At 45.5% G+C, this 25723-nt stretch overlaps 1 protein-coding gene across 1 annotated transcript in view; it reads left to right on the top strand.

Annotated features, from left to right (window-relative positions):
• CCDC60 (coiled-coil domain containing 60) overlaps window positions 1–25723 on the top strand; it is a gene marked incomplete at both ends in the record, with an annotated part of 154817 nt that overhangs the window by 62431 nt on the left and 66663 nt on the right. The window contains 1 exon segment of the mRNA XM_080822231.1: window positions 8352–8431. Coding sequence (XP_080678357.1) covers window positions 8352–8431 — 80 coding nt within the window.

Genomic DNA, 25723 nt, shown 5'->3' with positions numbered 1-25723 from the left:
AATTCAATAGCATACTTCATATTTCAGTTAGAAGTGTTTACACGGGGATGAAGTCCCTCATTCCGGGTTATCCTGATAGGTAGGTATACCTATATTTATGACAACAAACAACAACAACAAAACAACCCTCATTCTCCCCAAAGGAAAGTATTGATCACCATCATAAAATCACCCAAAGCTTAAATATCAGTGTGCAAAGATCTCTGGGCTCACACGTATGCTCTTGCCATAGATCTGACCCACTCTCTGCCCATTTTGTTCTTTACAGCTTCCCCATAATGAGTCTGAGATTTGCTAATCATCTTGCTTGCTCCTCAATGCTCTCAGCTTTTCACATGGCCTCCCTTCCCCCTCGCCACTTGACGGAGCATCCCAGCTGTTCTCCTGATATCTGTATCAGCCCAAGTACATTTAGCAGGAATTCATTTCCATCTTAATCTGATTCTAGGATGTAGATCATATTTTAAGAAATAACAGAGACGGGTTTGGAACATTCTTTCATAAAGAGACAGAGAACAACAGATATTTAAAAGATTGGCTTTCCAGCCATGACCTCCAACAAATCATTCTGATTTTTTGCCATATGACAATGTTTGTGACAAAATCCAATAAAATTCAGTGGGCGGGCTTTAGAGGTAGTATCTGTAAATTAATAGCTAGCACATGCAATTCTCTATTTAGCCCCCACGGTGTAAAAGGGGAATCAGAGTAAAGTCATGATTAAGTATACATGCTCTGATGTCCCTTGAACTTGAGCTCAGATCCAGACTTCACCATCGACAGAAGGTCATGTTCACCTTTCAAAGCCTCAATTTGCTTCTCTATAAATGGAAACAATAATACAGCAAGGTCTAAATGGAATCATGTATTTCAAAGAAGAACGCATTTAGAATGGTGTGTGGCACACCGATGAATAGTAGACAGCATTCACCCCATTTCACAGATGGGGAAACAGACATGGAGAGGGTATGCAACTCGTCTGAGTCACTCAAACCCCAAGTGACAGAGCCAGCACTCAAACCTGGGTCTTTCGGACAACAAAGCTTTTTCATTCATTCCTGCAACCTCTCACTTCTCAGCTGTCAGGTTAAACCAAATCATTTCCAAATGTTACTAGTTTAAACAGTCCCAGCACATGAATATTAAATGTGAGGACACCTGTCCAAAAAACCATCCCCATCTAAGACTTCACGTGAGCTGTACTCCTGCCCTCCACATTTATCAGCTTTTAACCTGACACATTACAGGGTGACATGCGGTATTTCTCACAGACCTGCTGTCAAAGATGCATTTACAGATCAATCAGGAAAGGAAAATGTGGACCGGGCAGAGATTTGACTTTGTTTTCCAAGGAACAAAGATTGGAGGCATCTTCTTCTTCTTCTTCTTTTTTTAATGACAGACAGAGATCACAAGTAGGCAGAGAGGCAGGCGGGGGTGGGGGGAAGCAGGCTCCCTGTGGAGTGGAGAGCTGGATGCGGGGCTCAATCCCAGGACTCTGAGATCATGACCTGAGCCGAAGGCAGAGGCTTAACCCACTGAGCCACCCAGGCTCCCCATGGAGGCATCTTCTCTGCTCTGCAAGTCAATGGAATAACTGAAGGCTCTTAAGGCCAATGGCAATCCCCAGGGAGGCAATGGCAGAAAACTGAAGTCCACTGTCCCGGGATGGTTTTTGTCAATCCCGGCTGGAAGTCGTCACAGCAAGCAAGGCAAAGGGCATCCAAAGTGATGGTGATGGGGTGATACTTGGCTTTTATTTTCTCCTCATTTTTCTATCTTTCTTTGATTTTCTGCAATGTTCATTAGTGAGTTTCATAACCAGAATACAATCTTAAACGTAGAATTGTATTGCAAAGGTGGGTGATCTAAGAGTAGATTACCTGGGTAGGGAGACACATTAATCAGTGTCAGCAGGGAGGCAATAGTTAGCATCAGCTTGTTTATCAGTATGGGACATAGGACATATAAATTTTGGAGCAAGAGGAAGCAGTCTATGAAGATCTGGAATATACGATACAGTTGACCCTTGAACAACACAGGAATTCGGAGCACCGAATCCCTCCCACACACACACAGTCAAAAATCTGCATATAATTTTTTATTTCCCCCCAAACTTAATTACTAATAACCCACTACTGACTAGAAGCCTTAATGACAAGGTAAACAGTTGATGAACACATATTTTGTATTTAGATGTATTTATATTGTATTCTTACAATGAATTGAACTAGAGAAAAGAAAATGTTATTAAGAAAATCATTCAAAGAGAACATATATTTACCATACCGTGCTGTTAAAAAAAAAGAAATCCAATAAGAGTTATGACATGCACAGTTCTTCCCAGGGAAAGAAACTGGGAGAAGTAGGTGGGTTCTGGGTACTTTAGAAACTTGGGTTTTGTTAATGATTTTGAGAGAGAGAGAATGATTCCCAATTCTGGATATGTACTTAAGCCATGGAAAATTCTAAGAACCTCAAACTTAGGATCCAAAAATAAGGAATATCCAACATTACCATCTGAAAAGGGGTCCTTATTAATAGGAGAACCAGCTTTATAGTCCAAAAATCACTGGTCAACACCCAGAGCATAAACTATAACCACAGCCATTTGATTTTGGCCCTCATTTCCATTTTCATGTCCTGCTCCCCATAGGGGGCTAATCCTTGCAAACTACATTTCCCAGGTGCCCTCACCAGGGACCTTCCAGGTAGGTTCAGCCAATAGGAGGTGTGAAGAGGAAATGGGCGGGTCAGAGGAAGGAAGAAGCCAGAGTATTTCTCCCCTTCCCTTTAGTCAGCTTCTGGCGGCAGATCCAACTGAAACTACATCTCCTCCATGAACCCACCTTCTGCCAGGGCTTTTGAAAGCTACCTCTCCCCTTAGCCCCTCCATCCCTGGAGGTGGTAGAAGCTTCTTTCTTTAGCCAATCTCAAGCATGTCATGCCATCCCCTATTTAGCTTTTCAGCTCTTCCGACACCTTGGTAACTGCTACCCTATATTAAATTCCTGTATTGAACAACCTGCCACGAGCTCTGTTTCCTGCCTAGATCCTGCCTGATACAGTGTGCTAAAATAAACAATTAGCTTACATCACCCCAGACTCTCAGATGACTCAATTGAAAACAGCACCAAGGGGCTTCCGGTTGGCTCAGTCTGTTAAGCGCCTGCCTTCAGCTCAGGTCATGATCCCAGGCTCCTGGGATTCCAGGCTTCTGCTTAGTGGGGAGCCTGCTTCTCCCTCCCCCTCTGGCCCTAACCCTACTTGTGCCCTCTCTCTCTCTTTCTCTCACTCTTTCTCAAATAAATAAAAATCTTAAAAAATAAAACAGCACTGAAAACTTCCACTTAGCTTACATTGATAGAATCAATCAGAATTGCTCTAGAAACCCGAAAATGCTGTTATTTTCTTAGATAATTAATACAGGTAAATTTCTTTAAAGATTTTATTATTTATTTCACAGAGAACTCACAAGTAGACAGAAAGGCAGGCAGAGAGAGGGTGGAAGCAGGCTCCCTGCTGAACAGAGAGTCTGATGTGGGGCTCCATCCCAGGACCCAGAGATCATGACCTGAGCAGAAGGCAGAGGCTTAACCCACTGAGCCACCCATGTGCCCCAGGTAAATTATTTTTAAAAGGAAGGGAAAAAGATGACCCAAATTAAAAATTACTGCTTACCCATAATTCAAACACCCTGAGATAATATCCCCATTAGCAATCTGTTATATTTACTTCCAGCTTATTATGCCATTGCATATGCACCTTGCCATATATCATTAATTCAAAATGTAATTTGTATTCGTGCATATACATTTTTAGAAATATCTATAGATTTATATGAATATGGATCTCAAAACTCCCTACAATCTAAGTTCTTTATATTTTAGCAACATTCATCTTCACTTGAGATTATATTCCTTTCCATAGCAACAAATATACGTCAATAGCAAGTTAAACAGCAGCACCAAATTCAAATGCATCATTTGCCATCATCTGGATAGACAGTGATTTATCCCCTCAATGCTCATTGCTGGACATTTAGCTGTTTTCCACTGTTATTCATACTGCTGTGATAGGCATCCTCATGGGTAAATCTTTTAATCCTTTCCGCAAACTTTCCTGGGATAAAAGTAGAATTGCTGGGGATATGAGCATATGCGCTTTGAAGGTCACATACACACAAGGCTAAATTGCCCTCTGGAAAGTTGTAAAGATAGTGATTCTTGGATGTGTTGTGCACTTTTAATTATGTTAATATCAGATAGTATTGGTAAATGTCCTGACAACCAGGACTCCCTCATTCCGTGGCAATTATTACCACTGGCTTATTATAATTGTGCTTAAACAATGGTCACAGTGAAAATGGTTTCCTGAGACTCCACTGAAATGCTGACATAATCGCAGGGATTGGGGCATGGATCTTGTCCTGCTCAAGTTTTATGTCAGATCAAGGGGACAACTGGACTTTGCTGCTATGAATTGTTCAGCACCAACCCCAGTCCATACAAATTCTCTTTTAGAGGCAACTCTCAATGGACAAGATTTGGGGTCATATTTGGACAGTATCATATTTGCTTCCCCGGGTCGGGGGTGAAACTTGAGACATTTAAGAGAGTGATGTGTACGTAACTGTGACTTCAAGCAGCATCTCAATTGCGTATTTTCAAATTATCTGGCAGGGAAATTTGAGTGTGTTTGGTTTTATCTTTGTTCGTAAGTATTTTTAATTCACAATATGCTTTAAGAAAGTTACTTTGGTCCTGCAAGAAAGAGTTAATGAGGTGCTCAGAAAAAGAGAAGGATTAGGAAAAGGTAACCTTGACTTCAAATGTTTGATTTCAACATGACCAATCTCCTTGCTTTCACTGCAAAATGCACCAAGATGGATGTCATTTGATGTTGGTCACCCAAGAGAGGAAGGGAAGGGAAAAGAGGACAAGTTAAAATAATTCTTGATCTATTGACTGCCTTGGCACAACCAAGGGAGGACATATTTCAGATAGAAATCTTATGGTTGTAGGTAACAGAAAATCCAGTTCACGCTGGCTTAAATAATAAAAGAGATGTTCATGAAAAGTCTAGAGATGCTTAATTAGTTCAACAAGGCTCCATGGGATAAGTTTTTCTTTGACTCTCTTCTCTGCCTTCCCCCACATCTTCAACTGGAGGCTGGCAACCCTCATGGGCACAAAATGGCTGCCAGCAACTCCCAGGGATATCTGCTTCTCCAATTACAGTCAATGAGGAAAGACGACTTCTCTGCCTGTGGTTCCTCAAAAGATCTAGGAATCATGCTTTCTAGAAACTCCTGGCAAATGTTTGCTTGCATCTCATTTGCCCAAACAACATCATAAGACCATTCCTAAACCAGTCACTGTGATGGGAGATGGGCTGCACTGTTTGACGGCAGCCACTCAGAACAACCCCAGCCATTGGTCCCATGACTATCCACCATGGTGCAAGTGCCCCCATGGGAGAGGAGCAAATGGTCTAATGAGGGAACTAGTATCAAGATGGAGGCTGAAGAGATCCTGGGGTGTGAAGAAAGCAAATGTCCATCATGTAGAAGTTTTAGAAAGTACTCCTGGAGATCCTTACCTGCCTCCTTGAGGGTCTGTTGCTGCCTCCACTTCACCCATCCCTCAAGATCCAAACTGACAGGTGTGTCATTAATTTTCAGCCAAGGGGTTGAAACACCCGGGAGTATTAAGATGTATTACCTGTAATTCATGGCTAAGAATAACCACAGAGATAAAGTTGATACATGATCCCACTGTTTCATATCTAGTTGAGTTCATTTGAGGCTATCCCGGATGCTTTTTTGGTACCTTATAGTGGACGAGAAGGAGCAGCAGTGACTAGTGTTCTGGGGGATTGCCAGAGACTCTCCATCCCCCCCCCCTTTTTTAAAGATTTTATTTATTTATTTATTTGGAGAGAGAGAACATGCACAAGTGGACGGGCAGGGGGCAGAGAGAAAGAGAGGGAGAGAGAGAATCTCAAGCAGATTCCATGCTGAGTGCAGAGCCTGACAGGGGGCTCGATCTCACAACCCAGATCATGATCTGAACCAAAATCAGGAGTCAGATGCTTAACCTACTGAGCCACCCAGGTGCCCCGAGACTCTCCATTCTTTCTGAGCTGCCTCACACAGGACGTGTACTGGGTGATCCAGGAGAAAAACAGTTGGGGATCAGGCAGGACAGTAACAGTCCCTTCCCCCAGCTCCAGATGCCTACTCTCCACCCCTGCCACACTGCCACACACGCCATTTGCCTCCCATGCAACCACACTCCTCCCTTTCCACGTTCCAGGTAAAATCCCCAGAGCAGCAGACATCACCGCACAGTTTCATTTCCAGAGAAAGTGGGTGATGAGGGCTGTTGGGTGATGAGAGCCTCCCCCCAGGCGTCGGGTGCCACATTGTGATTTCTGTCGGGTGAGCACACCACCAGTTCTCACCGGTTCTCACTCTCACCAGAGAGTGTTGGGAAAACACTCTCCACACAGCCCTACCAGTCGGCCTTTCCCAAACTTCACTTGGCCACTGAAAGGTTTTTTGTAATCTTTTCTCTTTATCACATAGCCAAGCAATGCTCATTGCAGAGCACTAGGAATTTCACATAAATTTAGGAAAAGTAAAATAAAATTCGCCATAATCCCACCCTCAGAGAGATTCCCTTCATTGGTGGTGGTGGTCGGGGGTGGGGGAAGGGTAATGGCTTTCCGCATCTTTGGAGATGCGCACATGCACACCAGATAATTTAAAAAAAAAAAAAAAAGCAGAATTGTGTGATACATTGCAACACGACTTCCCACTCAAAGAACTCAGATATCTCTGTATGACAGTAAATACACTCCCATCACTGTATTGTCACCCCACTTAATTGCTGCATACTATTCCACTGTTTACATGCACCATAATTATTTAGCCTGTCTTCCATTGGGAAGACGTATGGGTGGCTTCCAAGAGTTTGCTCTCACAAGCAGCCTCCCGGTAAGCAATTTTGTTGATGGAGCTCCGTGCCCACGCAGGAATATTCCCATAGGATGCCCGACAGCAGAAGGATCGTTAGATCCGGAGGCAAGCACACTTTCACAGCATTTAGCATGCACGGACGAATCGCCCTTCAGAAAAGTCACTGCAATGCATTCTCCCACCAGCTTCCTCTGAAAGCGCCCATTTCCCCATAATTTCTTGAGATTTCCTTTGATTAAAAAAAAATTAGTACTGCAGGAATTCATTTCAAGACAGGGTAATCCAGATAATGGTCTTATTATTGTTTCGCAGAGCCGGGGCTGAGAAAAGTGGCTTTTATATTAGAATACAGTTAATTTAACTCTCTTCTTTACATTGACCTGGTATCAACCTCTGAGTAATGAATTTAAGTCTTGTGAGGCTTCCCTCGTGGCTAGGCAAGACAAGGCAAAGGAACAGTGGAGAGGGAGGGAAAAACCATGAACCACCACCTGGATAATTTACTCCTTGAGCCCTGCTTGGGGATGGCGAGGGGAAAAAAGTGCCTGGGCATATTTACATAGACAAGATTCTGCTCTCCAAATCGGCTGCCTATGCCACCAACAACGATTATTTTTTTTTACATGATTGTTAAACGTTTTTATTTTTTTACTCTGTTCATTTAGCCAGCATACAGTAAGTACATCGTAAGTTTCTGATGTAGTGTTCAATGATTCATTAGTCGCGTATAACACCCAGTGCTCATCACAACATATGGAACGTGAGGAATAGAGCAGAGGACCACAGGGGAAGGGAGGGAAAACCGGACGGGAAGAAATCAGATGGGGAGACAAACCATGAAAGACTCTGGACTCCAGGAAACAAACTGAGAGTTACAGAAGGGAGGGGGATGGGGGGATGGGGTAACCGGGTGATGGGCATTAAGGAAGGCATGTGTTGTGACCAACAACGATTATTGACATTTAGTTCTTTGCTTTATTTTGAGTATGATGCTGATGAGAGCCTCCATTTATCAGATGCTTGCTATGAGTCAGGAATGTGGCAATGAATTTACTTGTCACAACAAGATAAAAATTATTCCTCCATTCTGTGGAAGAAACTGAGGCCCAGAGAGGTTGAGTAATTTGTCCGAGATCACACAGCCAGCCACCAGACAGAACCAGGGTCAGAGCTCGGGTCTGTCTCCAAAGCCCTTGCTAGTTCCACCGTGTACATGGCCCCTCTTTGGTGTAGAGAAGGTCACTGTGCCACCCAGCACCCCTTCAACCTGGTCAGAGATCTCAGATGAACGCACGGGATTCCTGAAGCCTGGCTCTGTTTGTAATACCAACACTTATCTTTTATCTTTCACTTCTTGCCTTCCCATCAGGTGCCAGACAAGCCAATGAGGAGCATCAAGTATATGGACAAGGAAATAATAAACCTCAAAAAAGACCTTGCACGAAGCCGGTGAGTGAGGCCATCAGGGAATAACGAGATGGATAAGCAGGTGGTGTGGTCCCTCCAAGTTCTTGCCGAGCCCCAAGCCTAAATGTTCAGCAGAAGACTTGCAGGAGAGTAGCCCTTAGCTGGAACTTTTGGGGAGTGCCTACACTGGGCTTACGGCTCCACCCCCACTCATGCCAGTCCCTGCCTAGAATTTCCTTCTGCTTTCCTTCCTGGACCTGAGTCCAACTCAAGAGAGCTCCCACGGGCTCCAGAAAAATCTCTCCTTTTTACTCCAGGCCACAGCATGGTACCCCAGAGTCAGACAGGCTTCCCGAGTGTCTGTGTTCTCGCCTGTAAAATGAATATAATATGTGATCACCAGAAGGACCGGATGAAATAATGTATATAAAGGGCCCCCTTGCATAGCCTTGAACACAGTGCCGTCCTTCCCCCACTCCGCCACCACTCTACCCAACTCCTTCCTGTATTGACAGTGTGGACCAGCTGGGGTCCAGGACCATATCTTCGTCAACTCTGGGTGGTGAGTTGAGATCTTTCTCTCTCTCACCCCTTAACTCTGTTCTGGGACCTAGAATGTTCCAAGGTGGGGTCATACATGGGACTCCTGGCAAAGCACCTAGAGACAGAGTAAGAGAGAGAGGCTCTCACAAGGGTGTGTGAAGAGGGGGTCATATAGGCATTGTGGACGGCCCTTCTCTCTTACTTGTCTCCCACTCTGAGCCAGACCACAGGCAGTCGGGGCGACACGTTTCCTTGTTTCCTCTCCCTCCTCTGAAAACGTCTCTGTCTCCACTGCCCGCCTGCGTCTCCACACTGTCCCCAGCCGGCAGCACAGCCGACGGGACTGGATGGCTGAGCCCAACAGGAGGCTGGCAGTGTGGGCATGGAAGGTGGGAAGGAAGAATGACACGAAGGGACAAAGGCAGGTATCAACACTCTCTGTACAGCAGAAACGTAATGCAAGTTGTGCATGGGATTTCAAATTTTTGAACAGCCACACTGTTTTTAAAAAGCAAAAAGAAACCGGTGATAGTCCTTCTAATACTGTATTCTACTTACCCCAAGATAACCAAAGCATTCTCATTCATCATGCCGTCGATATAAAAAATATTAATGAAATACTATATTCCATTTTTCATACATGAAGAAAAGTCACAAAATGATGCAAAGTGAGACATGATGAATTTACACATAGGGCACATGTCCATTTGAACCACCCAATTTCCAAGTGCTCAGTGGTTGTTTTGGACTGAATTGTGTCCCCCCACTCAACCCAATTCATATGTTGCAGCCCTAACCCCCAATGACTACATTTGGAGACAAGACCACTAAAGAGGTAACTAAGGTTAAGTGGGGTCACAGAGATGGGCTCCTCATTCATCAGGGCTGGTGTCCTTATTAGAAGAGGAAGGGATATCAGGAAAGTAGTGTCTACCACCCAAGGAAGAAGCCCTCAGGAGAAACCAATCCTACTGACACCTTGATCTTGAGTTTCCAGGCTCCAAAACAGAAAAAATAAATGTCTGTTTTTTACATCCCTCAGTCTGTGGCATTCTATGATGACAGCCCAAGCAGACTCACTGAACAGTTGATGTTGAGATAATCCTGCAGAGAATATCACCAGCTCAAGAGCTGATGGATCCCAGTCTCCGACTCTCACAGGGAGCTGAGCTCAAGGACAGCATGTGAATGAACTTGGGCCTCAGAATTGAGGGCTGAGATCCACAAGGACTCGTCTGTTAGTTGTGGACATATTGGCCTCTACGGTGTTTGAACCCAGGCTAGAGGGCTTTTGAGGCTGATGCGTTGGGAACCTTGGGGCCCCAGGGAATGTTGAGAGGTAGCGTCAGGAAGTCAAGAGTCACCTGAATGGGGACAGTATCCGTGACAGGCAGCAGAGAAAGAGAATCACACAGCAGAGGATAAGCACCTCAGCAGGGATCTGGACTCTGATCCACGGTCATCACTGGAGGATATTCAGGCTCCAGAAGGAATTGGGCAGCGCAGCACAGAATTTGGATCAGAAGCAAGGTTCGAAATACAGAACCACCGTATGTCATGGGTGCCAATGAATCACATCAGAGCCCTGGCCATACAACCATTGTGACCGGGTTGGTTCTTACCAGCTGATTATGATCAGCCTTAACGTAGATGATTCTAACCCGAACCCCCAGCTGCAAGTGCCTACCAGTATCTCTAGAGCCCGAGAAATGAGAGTTTCCACAATCATCTGTATCCTGTAGACAGATAGTTGATAACTAAAGGTACCACCAGCTGGCTTGATCTATGTAAGTTCCAGCTACCGAGACTTGATCCAGACCAAGAAGGGCCGCAAGCCGTGTTGAGCCAGCTTGTAACCCAAACGGGTTGCTAAGTGTTCAGGAAATTTGCAGGCCTGTTATTAAACACAGCTATGGTTAAAAATTATATAAACTTACAATTAAATACATTATTTTAAAACAAAGGTCACGAAGACCCCCAAACCCATCACTTCCTGATGGTTCTGTACATTTCACTGCTACGTGTGCTCCTGACATTATTTCTGGCTTTGGCATCAGTGGGCGCGCTGTGTAACAAGGAATCCTGTAAAAGACTTCCCAGCTCTGTGTTTACTGACATCACATTGGAGGCTCAGAATCAGCCCCTGGGGAAATACTGATGGCACAGAAATCCACAAACGCCACAAATTAGGGCTTCTTTGTCCCCACCCAGAGAGAGGATCCTTAAGCATCCTCCCTCACATTCCTGGGGACATGTCCCCCGAAAACGACCTGGGTTGAATTTTCAACTAATCCAGCAGTATATAGGGCTTTCGTCAAAAGGTGATGAAGACAGTGGCTTTCCTGCCACCCTTGAACGGGCAAGCTGAGCCTGTCACTCCAGCCAGACACATTTACCATGGCTCTGAGACTCGCTAGGATTGAACGTCCTCATTGGACAGGCTTAGCCTGTCCACCTGCGGGACATGAAAGAGAATGGGGAAGAGGCCAGGCAGAAAAGCCATGAGCAAGAAAACAAGAAACGACAATAAAACGTTCCACCTGGCCACACTCCCGGATCCCACTGACATTTAAGGCAACAGCGTGCCCCCTACAGTAGGAAACACCCTGCTTTGCAGGGGAATTCACCTCTCCGAGAGATGCAAACCCAGCGTGCCCATCTCCCAGGACTAAATGAGGCGAATTATTAGCAAAGGAGATGTTGTCTTTTCCACTTAAACGTTTCAGACCGGCTTTGCCTCCTATTAGACGTCAGCCCACCATGACCCAAACACCTTGACTACCTCTTAGATTTTATTTAATACTTCAGCCCTCTTATAATTCAGCTGCACCATCCCCAGTTTCATGGCCAGTTTAACATGACGCTAAAAAGAATAAAAGTCTAACTACTTTCCTGCTCACCCGCTCCGCCAGACGTCTCGTGGCACAAGGCAGTACGCTAAGCGCTTACATGCCACATCCTAGTGGAAGTCGACAACCTGCGGCACCGGCCTGCACACACCCCCGTTCTTGGATGACTCGTGCAGCCAATGGCATATCTTCTTCCAAAGCTGCTGGCGCTTTTTACTGTGAGTGTTTTAAGTAAAATAAACAACTCTGCAACTAAAAAACTAAAACGTTGACCCGAAGCCATGAGTTGCCCATGGCAATTAGTTAGGTATACAGGCAATTGCAAATAAATGGTGATAAATCACCACCCCCCCCATGATCCCCAGCAGACCCCAGCAGGGCACAGATTACAAAAGTGTTTTTGAGGCCTGAGATGTTGTTTTCTAGCTGCACTTGGCAGACAGCTGAAGCAAGGCAGTTAGAAATAACAAAGGTGGGGGCGCCCGGGCGGCTCACTGGGTTAAGCCTCTGCCTTCGGGTCAGGTCATGATCTCAGGTTCGGGTCAGGTCATGATCTCAGGGTCCTGGGATCGAGCCTTGCATCAGGCTCTCTGCTCAGCGGGAAGCCTGCTTCCCCCTCTCTCTCTGCCTGCCTCTCTGCCTACTTGTGATCTCTGTCTGTCGAATAAATAAAATCTTAAAAAAAAAAAAAGAAATGACAAAGGTAGAATTTTGGCAAAGGAAGAAGCTTTTTTTTTTTTTTTGGTATGAGGTTAGGCACTTCTTGGTTCCTCCTTAGTTTCTATGCTCATTTTCTTCAACAAATATTGAATATCAGGTACTTCCAGGTATAGCCAGACATCATTGCATACACCGGAGTCATGGCAATGAACACCAACAGTCAAAATTCCTGTCCTTGGTGAATAAGGGGCAATGATGTGCCTTAAAATGGGGCAAAGACAACAAACAAGTTATCAAGTACTTAAACAGGATTTTTTGGGAGGCTGTTGGCTATATATTATGAGAATATAAAACAAGGTGTTGGGGCACCTGGGTGGTTCAGTGGGTTAAGCCTGTGCATTTGGCTCAGGTCATGATCTTATATAAAATCTTAAAACAAAAACAAAAACAAGATGTTGTGCATAGTATGGCGATGGAGAGAAAGCTTCTACTTGAGCGAGAGTGATCAGAGGAGGTCGTTCTGTAAAGGGGGTCTTGGGCCTGACATCTGAACGATGAGAGAGAAAGAACGAACCATTCCCATAAAGATACAGGAGGAATAGAGGTCGAAGACCACAGGTGGATTCCAGAAGATAGTAAGGGGATGGGTGCCCAGGCTGGACAAGCTGGAAGTGTTGGAGAAGCAGAGGGAAATCCAGAGGGGCTGGAGCTGAGTGAGAGATGGTGGGAGAAGCAGTAAATGACCTTAGAGAGATGGGCCTCGGGCTTCGTTCATAGGTCATGGTGAGCATTTGAGTCTTGGCCTAAATGTAATGAGAACCCACTGAACGGTCCTGAACAAGAGAAGATCATGATCTGATTATTTATTTATTTATTTTTAAAAGATTTTATTTATTTATTTGACAGAGAGAGAGAGATCTCAAGTAGGCAGAGAGGCAGGCAGAGAGAGGGGGAAGCAGGCTCCCTGCTGAGCAGAGAGCCCGATGTGGGACTTGATCCCAGGACCCTGAGGTCCTGACCTGAGCCGAAGGCAGAGGCTGAGCCACTGAGCCACCCAGGCGCCCCTATGATCTGATGTTTCAGAGAACATTCCATCCACTGTGTAGGGCCCAGCTGAAAGGTTGTTAAGAGTTGACAATGGCCTGGCAGGCAAATAGCAGTGAACTGGAGAGAAGTGGATGGATTCAGGATTTATTTGGAGCCACGGGACTGGATAATGGATCGGATGTGAGGGACAAAGGAAAAGCCGGGTCAAGGTGTTCCAATGACTCGTTTACATCTCTGCCTCCCTCACTAGGACATTAGATCTATCATAGTCTACACTATACACGTCTGCTGTCATGGTCCCCAAGTAGAGGTTTGTTGATGGGATGAATTAATTCTTTATGAGTTGACAGTGTTCAATAAGGGACATTCATTCTGAGATATGGTTTGCGTCTGAGTTGGTAGGTAGAGTGAGAGTCACCCAACTTTTTTTTTTTTTTTTTCTGAAACAAGAAGAGATGAGACTAATAATTTAATTAAAAGTTAGATCCAGGATGATAGCTCTGTGGCTGACATACCCCCACTTCTCTCTCCTGTGTCCAAGGCAGACATTGCTAGTGGATCACAACATTCTTCATTTGAGCCCAGATCTGGTTTCGAAAATCCTTGCAACCCAGCACCCCAGACAAGCAGCCCTACTGATAAGAGTTGCTACCCAGAATGTAATTTATTTGTCATGTCTAAACTAAAAGATTCAAAAGGAGGCTTTGGTGTCTATAACGACACCTTGTTAATTCGATTTGAGGGTTGGCACAGAAGAAACCAACAGGAGGAAGAGACCTCACTCACATCCCTTTATGAATGAGGCTGATTTTTAATTGGGAATCTAAATAGTTTGAAGAATTATTGTTGACCTCAGACATCCACCGACGGCTCTCAGTAACTTCGGCATCTCACCATTCAACACCCAGGACCTCCACGTCCAGAGCCTGGAACTCAGAACTTCTTCATTTAGAAGTTCAAGCCTGATTCTTCCCCCGACCCCTCCCCCTGACTTGAGACTTGCCTCAAAGCCCCAGAATTATTCAAGATCATGGATTTATATGCCGGTCAATGTCTTGGATGTAGGCAAAGTTAAGGCTTCTGAACTGCACCTCATGAATCATTCAAAGAAGACCTTAGTCCTCCCCCTCCCCATGTCACCTCACCCCCACACCCTACAGCCAGCGGGTGGATATTAGTGAGTCCCCGACATGTTCCATAAAGGCAAGCACTTGGCCCCGCGTCCTTAGGCCAGAACTGATAAAAGAAAAAGAAAAGCCGCTCGCCCAACGGGTAGGTCACTGCTGTGGGCTGGGGGAACCTGGCTCAAGTTAATTGCATTTTTATCATCTTGAATATGACCCAGAGGCCCTGCCCATTTTTTTCTCTGTTACTGATGTCTTCGTGTTTCTTTGACACGTCTAGTTAACCATAGTTCTAGGGCAAATTTTCTTCTTTGCTTTTCTTGTGCTGTTCTTCACTGAGGGTAAATATCTTTTTAATTCTTTGTCTTGTGGCTAGGGCTACCTCAGAGGATCCCACATAAAAAAGAATTTAACTATAAGACCGTGTTTTCAAATTTAAGTATCAAAATATCTTGAACCCTTGGTTACATAAAAGTTTGCACGAAACCTTGTTTTCTGAAATTCTTCCCCTAACGGCAGGCAAGGTGCTCAGTCTTCTAGGTAGGCTTGGAGGGCTTGCGCAATGCCATCGGAAAGTCCATCGGCTTTGGAATCAGTGGTGGGTTCAAATCCCAGCTCTACCAGTTATTAGCTAAGTGGCCATGAACACATCAATTCATTTCTCTAGACCTCGGTTGCTTTACCTATGGTACGGGGTACAGGGATAACAAGACCTACTTCACACTGGTGCTGGCGTTTGGGAGAACAGATATGGGTGAAGAATGTCAGAGTAAACCAGTAAAAAGTAGTCTTGGTTTTTCAGCTGGTTTTGTGAGATCATCATAATACAGACAAAAAAAAAAAAAAAAAAAGCATCCCAGTCCTGTCTTCCTTATCAGTGGAGTGACCCTGTCCTGGTCATTTTACCTCCCCCAACCTCAGTTTCTCATCTGTAGGATGGATCCATGCCTCCTTCCAAATATTTCTTTGATGAGGACAAAAGGAGATGACACGTATCAGATCTCCTGTTGTACTTCAGTCCCTTCCCTTTGCCCTTCTAATGCTCTGAGAACAGAGATGAGACCAGGGAATTCAGAGTCACCACTTATAAGCCACGTCGTGATGAACAAACTGCCCAATTTCTCTGAGCCCCAGAGTGGGCATTGCATAAATACCTCCCCCCTCTCGCAGGGCTCCTGTGAGGATTAAATGAATTCATACATGGGAAGCACTTAGAACAGTGCCTGTCACTTACCCATGGTAAGTGCTTGATAAACGGTAGCGGTATATGTTACATCACCCGTGTACCCTGAGTGACTGTAACTATGTTATAATACGATCATGATCTCATGGATTCCTCCCAGTCCGCAGTCAGGGGGCTCCAGGCAGAGCTCAGCATGACATGAGAAACGTCACACCCAAGCCCAGGTTCTGAACCTTGGAGGGTCGGGTTTTAGGGAGAGTTGGAGCAAATATGATTGGGGGTGAGGGGAGTCAAGATGGACAGTTGGTAAGTGGAGACTGCAAATTAGCGGTTAGTACTGGATTTCTATATTAATTTTAAATCTCTTCCTATGGGGATTGTTGAACAAGCCATTACTCTAATGGATGTAACCACAGGCTACATAATAAAGCACTCATCCACCACTTAGAGCAGACGCTGCATGCATTAAGCCCTGTAACTTTTTTGGAAATTTTTATTGAAATATGACATAATACAGGAAAGCACACAAATCATTAAGCCTCCAGCTCAACAGACTTTCACAAAGCGAACACGCCCAGGTTACCCACACCCACCTTAAGAAAAGGAACATTACCCAGGGCCCCCAGAAAGCATCCTCGTGTCCCCTCCAGTCACTACCCTCCCCTGTCCCCCACAGTCACCATCCTGACTTCTAAGACGGAGATCAGCTGATCCTGTTTTGAACTTTACATAAAGGAAATTGTATATACTTGGCACTCTCACAGCATCTGGTTGCTTCCACTCAACACGATTCTGAGTTTCATCCCCACTGTCTCACAAAGAAATATGGATAGAATCTGTTCTCTCTCTCTCTCTCTCTCTCTCTCTCAATTTCTATCTAGTTTCCATACTGTGAAATAGCATGGCGTATCCATTTCAGTGCTGATGGACACCAGGGTAGTTTCCACTTTGAGACTATTATGAACAGAGCTGCCATGAACATTCTTATCCATGTGTTTCACTGAACAGGTGCATTTCTGGTGAGAATATACCTAAAAGTGGAATTGTGGCCTCACGGAGCTGGCATACGGTCAGCGTTAGAAGACACGTCCTATATCCCAAGCCCTATGTTTTAAAGAACTTTAAAAAAATACACAAAAAGTCAATCCTGAAACACTAGAAAATACAAATCAGTAGACATAAATAAGTAATAGAGTCGTGCACACACACAATTACATCACTGAAGAAGGGTTATTCATATTCTGGCCTATCCACTTCCAGTATTTCTCTATATGGACATGTAATTTTTATAAGGGAAAAGAACCATTCTGCATATGCCATTTGGTAACCTGATTTTTTATTTAGCAACAGATTATGAACAACTTCTAAGTCAACACATACACATGTCCAACTTCATTTTTTAAGCTTTTTAGTATGAAAATAAGCTTTTTAGTATGAAAATGTCTAAATAGCCATAAAGGCAGACAGAATAATATAATTAACCTCTAAGATCAATAACCATCAACTCATAGCCAATTTTTTTCATTTACATATCATCTTCCTTCATTATTCTGAAGCATTTGTTATTTTATCTGTAAATAAATGACTATCTCGAGAAGGACTCTTTTTTTTTAAAGACTTTATTTATTTATTTGACAGACAGAGATCACAAGTAGGCAGAGAGGCAGGCAGAGAGAGAGGAGGAGGCAGGCTCCCCCCTGAGCGGAGAGCCCGATGTGGGGCTCGATCCCAGGACCCTGGGATCGTGTCCTGAGCCGAAGGCAGAGAGGCTTTAACCCACTGAGCCACCCAGGCGCCCCAAGAAGGACTCTTTTTTAAACCACAACCACAATAACATCACCACATCAAAAAAACAGCAATCATTCTTCAATATCAAATATCCACTCAAGCGTACCAACCATCTTAATGGTTGTATAATATTCCATTATAAGAACATAGCATAATTTATCTAACCCATTTCCTGCTGCTGGACTTCTTCAGTATTTTCCATGTGTTCCCATTATATAAACAATGCTGAGATGGATATCTTCAGAGTTAGATCATTGTTACTTTAGTTCCTTAGGATAAACTCTTAAAGCATGCCAGCAGCTTTGAGGTTCTGGACCCTTCACTGAAGTCTTTACACTTACAGTGTGTTTCAGTTGCTAAAAAGTAACTAACTCGGGAATGTCTGACACAAAATGAGCTCCTCTTAAGAAATGAGAGAAAAGCAAGAACTACAGGGTGAGAGGGTGAAAATATGAGACATGACTCTGCCCGTTTTCCCTTTAGCGTCGTCTCCAGCAGCCAATAACAGCAGTTTATGGAAAGCACAATGAAAACATAAAGTATTCATGAAATACAACCCCCCCTAAATTTACTGGCAATGTCCAGCTGAGCCAGGCAGAGCCAGCCTGCATCAGTGAGGTCATTTCCCACCCCCAGGATTCTTCACGTAAAATACTCGTCCTACTTAGCACTTCCTGAAATCCCAGCCCCCACCCTCAGAAGTGACTGTTCACATTAGATGAACCAGACTGTTCGTGCCCAGATGAACCTATTGCCGGGGGCTATATTCCATTCACCCTTTGCGATGCAAGTGGAAACTTCCATTTTTCCAGAAACAGACTATAGCGTCTGACCACGTCTCTGCCCGGGTCTTTTCTGTTAGTGTTTATTGACATTCTGTAGTCATGATTTCACTTATAAGTGAAAGAAGACAAAATTGTGTTAAAAAGCCAGAAACAGGTTCGCAGAGCTCATCTCAGAACACCTGAACAGTGCTTGGGCGCAACACTTGGGATGCTCAACCAAAAACCATGTGGCAGCCCACCGTGAGAAAAGTGACACTCTGTCATTCGTCCAACCCACAACCCACAGGAGCACAACACAATAACAATAATAAAAAATAGCAGGCAGCTTAAACCCTGTTATTCCAAAATTAATGCTTGTAAATATATTTCCACAGGTAATAATTTCCTCATGACTCTATTCCAGAAGTGGATAAGAATAAGAAACATCTTTAAAACTGGTTTCCCAGGCACCCACCCTTTACCTGATCTAATGTACTGACGGATAGTTTAGGGCATTGTGGCTTTTGGAGCCCGTGTAAATCCTGGCTCGGCCCCTGGTAAGTGCTTATATATGGGCAAGCAACCTAATCTCGGAGTCTCGTTGACCTCATCTGTAAAATGAGGAGAATAATGAAATCTCCTTCCTAGGGCAGTTATGAAAATAAAATGAGTTAAGATGCACGTGCCTGGCACTTGGATTGCCCAAGTGTTAAATACACAATACAACCATAAAAGCCACTACTCCTGATGGCCAGAGTGTATCCCTCACCCAGACTGCTTGACCACTGTTTAGGTCAGACTTTCCGATCACCTGTGAGGGGACCCGGAAATGTCTCGTTCCCGTCCGATTGGAAAACCAGGTGCTGGAGAGCATGCAACTTGCAAGAAACTAAGGATGCTATAGTTTGCTCTTAACCTTGAGAGACAAAGAGCTACCTGGATCCCTTTTGGACACTGTTTTTAAGATAACATTGGTCAGCACTTAGAAAGCACTTAGAATAGAGTCGCCACAGTAAGCGCTGGCTCTTATCGTTATTAGTGTTTTTCCTATTCCTATTACTTTGATTGGAAGTGGAGTAAGCGGCTTGAATGAGTGGAAAGAGAACAGGATGGATGACAACCGAACCAACCTATGTCCTTCCTCCACACCCACAAACCCCATCCTCAAGAGCAAAATAAGTTACTATATCATCAGACCCTGTTTTGTAATACAAAAGAGGCTACAGATTAAAGTCCCACTTCTTTTATTTTTCCAGTTAGCCATCACAGGAAGTGTCTCGGGAAGTCAAGTGTCTCCCTCTGGGAGCTTCACTTACCCCCTTTGGGTTGTCCAACAAACGGAGGTTTACTGGTTACCTCTGGGTACCCAGAGGAGAAGCAAGCTGGGGCTCACTCTGTCCTCTGCTGCCATTGCTCTTTGCTACCACAAGGTGTCGTTGTAGAGAAGGGGTCCTCCAATACCTCACAGACCATACAGGCCATTCTTTGCTGACATCTCTCTGATCCCATCATCATAGCTCTCAAAACCCACCGGGTTTCATTAGACTCCTTGTCCCAATCAGTTTACCTACTCATGGGAGGTTACCTTTAGGGACTCTAAGATGCTCTATTCCTGTTCAATCTGAAGGAAACTGCCCAAGTGTCTGACTAAAGCCATTTTCAGGCCCTTTTCTGGAAAAACAAACAAACAAACTTACAGGGAGAATACAAATTTTTCCCCTATGGAGGAGCCCAGATACGTCATATAAATCATTTTCATAGATGGGCAAAGAGGTGAAGCAAAATGTTTCTCCAAAATCAAACCCCACCACAGCCACACCTTGTCATACACCACAAGATAAGGGGGACTCTTTAGAAACTTACCCGGACTTCATCCTCTCAAAATTTCCCACGAAAACAAGAACAAAGTCAGCAAGAATTCTCACAGCAGCACTTTCCTGCCCTGAGCTGAAAATATCCAGGACAGCCACATCAAACAGCCTGAGAAGTGTCTAATGATGTTTCAGCAAGTTCTTGTAGGTTGCGTCTAAGGCAGACAAAGTTTGAGGGTCAGGGATTTCTGAATGTCTTGGTGCTGCTCTGTCAGTCCCATGGGGGCCATTTAATAGCCTGGCCCTTCAACACCTCTGACTGTGTGTTTAGCTTTAGGAATCATTCTGGGTCAGATTAGCTCCCAACAAGAGTTTCCTGGCAGCATATGGTTGCAAAATTGAAGAAATCAATCAGAACATTATTTTGCAAGATAATTCTCTACACCCCCCCCCCCTTTTTTTGAGAGAGAAGGAGAGAGAGCACGAGCAGGGGAGGGGCAGAGGGAGAGACTCTTAAGTAGGCTGCACACTCAGCATGGAGGGCTGGATGCAGGGTTCTCACGACCCTGAGATCATGACCTGAGTCGAAATCAAGAATTGGGTGCTTAATTGACTGAGTCAGCCAGGCACCCCTTGCAAGATGATTCTTTAAATCAGAAGAGCTTTTTCAGGAGTCTATTCGATAAAGCAAGATCCAAACAACCACTTACAGCAGGACTCTGAATCCCCATCCCCGCCCTGAGACAGCCCAAAGTGCACGGTAACTGCAAAGCAACCCTTAGATCCTGTGGACTTTACCTGAAGGTCTACTTCAGGGAAGCTCAGGGACTCGCAGAGAGGCAGTATATGTTCAGAGCAGGTTCTGCCCCCTTGCACAATTCCAGGGGCACCATTCACAATGTGTGCTCCGGGGGGAATGGTGCCCCCAAAATACCATTTGTAGAATACAATGTTAATAATGCTCCCGGGGTTGTACAATTGAACAGCTCTTTATTGGTAGTCATAGAGAGATAAAAATAAGAGCTTAAAGAGCTCTCAGGGCTTGGGGGAGGACGTGTGTGTATGGATTGAAAGAGAGAGAGAGAGAGAGAGAATGAATCACAGAGCAGATTATTGGTAAGAGTGTCTCTGGTGGTTCGCAGACTAGATACAGGCGTGTGTTCGGGCTCATGTACCTTTACCTGCAATACCCTTGGAGGTCTTTGAGTTTGTACTTACTGGGAGTGTTTGGCCTAGAAAAGTGAATAGGAAAAGGCCAGATAAAACATAGAGAGGGAGCCGGGGGAGGTAGAGAAAATATTATGCACATGGTCACAGTCAGGACAGGACCTGGAAGGCTGGGTGACCATGGACACCCTTTACCAAGCTCCTGTTCTGTATCAGGCACCAGGCTATGACTTGAGGTCAGGTCATCTCAAAGGTGCGGGGAAGATGACAGATGACAGCTTAACTCTGGGGACCAAACAGCGACGGGAACAGCAGCACCCCTGCTGCACATGCCTCAGACCCCCCGCCCTTGTCCTGATGCTTAGTGGAATAGCTGCTGTGAATTCCTGAGGAGTGTTCCCGGTCTCCAGCAAGTCAACCCCGCCATCCGTCAGGCAGGAGAACCTGGGTCCAAAGATGGCAGGCAGGTGGCCTTGTGCTTTATTCCATTGTCTGGGGTTTGTTTCGAAATATACGCCAGGAGTGCTCTGGAGATCGCTGGTATGTTCTAGAAAAAGCCTCTCTCTGCCTGCTAATGCATTTTTTATGTCCAGGCTGGCAGGTCCATGAAGAGCTATCCTCCCATTCCATTTAGTCATTAAGCACAATGGATTACCTATTGTGTATTGTAGGGTGGGGTTTGCATTCCTTGGGAAAAAAAAAAAAAAAGTCAACCAGTTTATCTCAGAACTGAAAGCAGACCGAACTCCCTCCAGAGGCTGTGCCCAGCTTCTGCCTTCTCAGCGCCGATGTGCCAACGGGGCAGCAGGACAGCACAGCCGTCTAGACAGACCACAGCGCAACTCCCGACACTGCCACCTTCTTGTAGGGCGACTTTAGGAGAAGTGGCTTCCATTTCTGTGAGACTCAGTTTCCCCATCTGCAAAATGATAGTGCCTGCCTCGCAGGGCGACTGAAGGATGCGATGAGCTAACATGGGTTAGGCTCAAGGACCCAGCATGACCCTCAGAAAGTGCTCTGGACCTCGTGGCTCGCATTCCGATGATTTGCCAAGCCTTAGTCCTCCCCAAGGTTCTGGCCCTCAAGGATATTTAACTTCTTCTGCCCTCCCTCCTCCAAAAGCCATAATTTGCTTCTAAATGGGAGGAGGCCAACAGACAAGAAGGAAGGTAGGGAGGTGAGCGGAGTGGAACGAGGCACATTAGACTCCCGCACATGCACACTTACCCACATTCCCTCCCCAGCGAGGTTCCAAACTCCTAATGGCCGTTGCCTAGAAACGGAGCCGCGGTGGGCTTCTGCTCCCTTCCAGAAATCACCCTAATTGGGATGCATGTAGAACGGTTTGTTGACACTTGGCAGGTTTTTCTTCTTCTTCTTCCAGAAGAAATGCAGTCCTCTCATGCAAGTGCTCACTCACACTCGTTAAAGAGTAGCCCTTGGTCAGGGCACCTTTTAACCACACAGAAGCCAGTGGGGTGGACAGCGTTGGTCCACATCCTCTGACGAAACGGCCAGTTCAGATCCCTCTCACCACATCTGCCTGTCAGGATGGGCACAGGGTCGGAGGCGACTTCCACGGGCAGGACGGTGTGCGTGAGGGTACGTGTGCGTGAGCGGCGAGGTCACAGAAAACTTGCCAAGTCCAGAAAATTCCATCAAGGGACGACATGTGCATACTGTGTCACCTGATATTAGGTGCTGGAGGTGCCTTCCTTTTGGGGATTTAAATACCACTTGTAGTCACTTGGCACAGGTAGGTTGGAGACCACATTACAAGCTAAAGAAATAACTTTCCTGAGAGGCACACGGGGCGCCTGTTTCATTTGTTCACTTCTTAGAACACAGCTATATTCTAGCTCCCAGTTGGAAAAAATATATATATTTCAAAGGCATCCATTTATCTCTTTCCTGTTTGGATGATTCAGCTTCTGCACAGACGGTTCCAAACGCATGCTCCGTCCAAGGAGAACGTGAACGGACCCCATCAGACTATGGCTGCGGTGGGGGTTCTGTGCCAGAAAGCCGGCGTGTATTTAATTAGGTTCTGAAATGCAAGAATTTCAAGAGATTTAGTTATTCATGCAATCAATATTTTATGAGGATTTCCTTTGTGCTGGTTCTGGGGGGCAGAGAGAAGATTTAGAAATTGGCCCTGCCCTCAGGGAGCTCAGTCTGGTTGGTAGGGAGGGAAGAGGAAGTGCGTGGGCAGACAGGTCAGTCAGCAGCTCTGGGAGCCTAAGATAGCCTGGGAAAAGCAGAGGTGACTTCTGGGGTGGGATGGGGTCACCTGAGCAAGTTCTGAAGGATAAAGTAAAATTAGCCATGTGAATAAGAAGGAAAGAGCATTCCAGGCATGGGAGTGTATGAGCAAAGGCACTGTGGTGAAGAAGAGCATGGTCTTGCAGCTGGTAAGGCTAGAGCTGCACTTGACAACAAAGAGGCCAAAGGGCTAGGACAAATCCAGCTCATGCAGAGCCGCAGGGGGCTACCCTGGGAAGTCTGGAGATGATATGCAATATTGGGAAGGGCAGGGGGTGGAAAAGAGGTCCATGGCAGGGAGACCAGTGAAGAGGGAGGGGCAGATATCCAGAGGAGACAAGATGGCAGCCGGATTGTAGAGCATGGCGACCGGGAGGGAAGACTTTGGTACTCAGAGCCCCAGAGGGGTAGAGCCCTGAGACAAAGCAGTGAGGACAGAAGGGAGACATTGGAGGACTTAAAACAGCAGAGTGGAGCACTTTTCACAAGATGCTCATCCTCACGTCGACGAAGTTGGCTCTGTGCTCCAGGGAGGACCAAAATGGTAGAGGAGCAGAGCTAAGAAGCAAAAACATTTTGGTCCTGCTGAGATTTTCAAACATCCAGCCCCCAGCTAAACAGGTCCTGCGTTTTGGCTCTTTGAGTGATGCCTGAGGTGACAGAGGGTTTAGACATGCTGCACTGAATCCTGCACTGATTCCTCTGGGAATCCAGAGACCCCATTATCGTCTTGGCTCTGCCTCTGACCTCCTCTCCGGGCCTGTTTCCTCATTTGCAAATCAAGGGTTTGGAGCTTCCCCAGGGGTCTTCTCCCCTCCAGAATGCTCTGTCTAGCTTCTGACAGAAGAACGATTCCCAAGGTCAAGCTGCAGACACCGGGAGTTAGGGTGGTTGGGGGTGGGGTGGGGGAGTTCTGGCGCCAGACACCAACTAGAATGCAAATTCTTTGAAGACAAAGACCAAATAGCTTGACTTGGGCATCCTTCCTCAGCCCCACATGGCACCTTGTATACCATCCATGTCCAAGAAGGATATCAGGAAGGAAGGAATTGAATGAATCGTATTCAAAAGTAGGCAGGATACATAAAAATGGGATCAGCAAGCAGTGAAGGGATTTAGATTAGGTAGATACTCACTGACAGTCAGTTTGGGAGTCATGAAAAATGTTGCCTGAAAATGCCGGTCTCTAATTCTAGAGACAGAGAAGAAGAGAACTGACCTCCCACACGAATCAAAGAAGCCACATGGCTCTTCTTCTTCTTTTTTAAAACTCACTGATTCAGCTCGCCACGTTTTATATTGGCCATCAAAAATGATATTATATTCTTATCACGTGCCAAAGAATGGGAAGGGGGTGTGGAGGAGAGGTGGTAAGTGTGATATGGTGAATGCCTTCGAGGAATTTAATTTCTAGAAGTGCGTTTAGCCCCCACTCTGGAGCCATTTTTGCACAGAGCTGCAGCTTCTTTGCAGCTCAGTTTCACTCCTCACCTCCTAGTCCGTGCCTCTGTGTGTGTGTGTGTGTGGGCATGTGCCCTACCCTGATGAGAGAGCTTGCTTTTCCAACTACGGCCCTGGCAATTAGCAATCCTGTGATTAGATGGGAAGGACCAGTCCTTCCTCTTAACAAAGCTGCTCGGAATCTCCAGTTTCCAAATGCAGTTAGTGCTTGCATGATCTCTTCTTTAAATGCCTTCACGTCTATTTCTTCATTTCTCAGCTTTCATAACAAGTCAGATAAGACAATATGATCTCAGGGAACAGGGAAGGAGGATGGGTGCAGGCCTCCACTCCGCCCCGGGTAGATAACCTTACGCGAGGTCCCTGACCCTCTCTGTCCTTCACATTCCTTACGATGACGAAATACATGAAATACGCCTCCCACAGCTCCTACTCCCAGCTGAGCACAGAGCCTAAGGCAAGGCTTGATCTCAGGACCCATGAGATCATGACCTGTGCCAAAACCAAGAGTCAGTGGCTCAACTGACTGAGCCACCCAGGAGCCCCAGAGCCTAGCTTTTTATTATTTTATTTTATTTTATTTATTACCTTTTTAAAAAGATTTTATTTGTTTATTTGACAGACAGAGATCACAAGTAGGCAGAGAGGCAGGTAGAGAGAGAGGAGGAAGCAGGC

This window comes from Martes martes, assembly GCF_963455335.1.
Source record: "Martes martes genome assembly, chromosome: 13".
Taxonomy (NCBI): Eukaryota; Metazoa; Chordata; class Mammalia; order Carnivora; family Mustelidae; genus Martes; species Martes martes.
The sequence above is the reverse complement of the archived record's forward strand: the minus strand, read 5'-3'. Positions and strand labels throughout refer to the sequence as shown.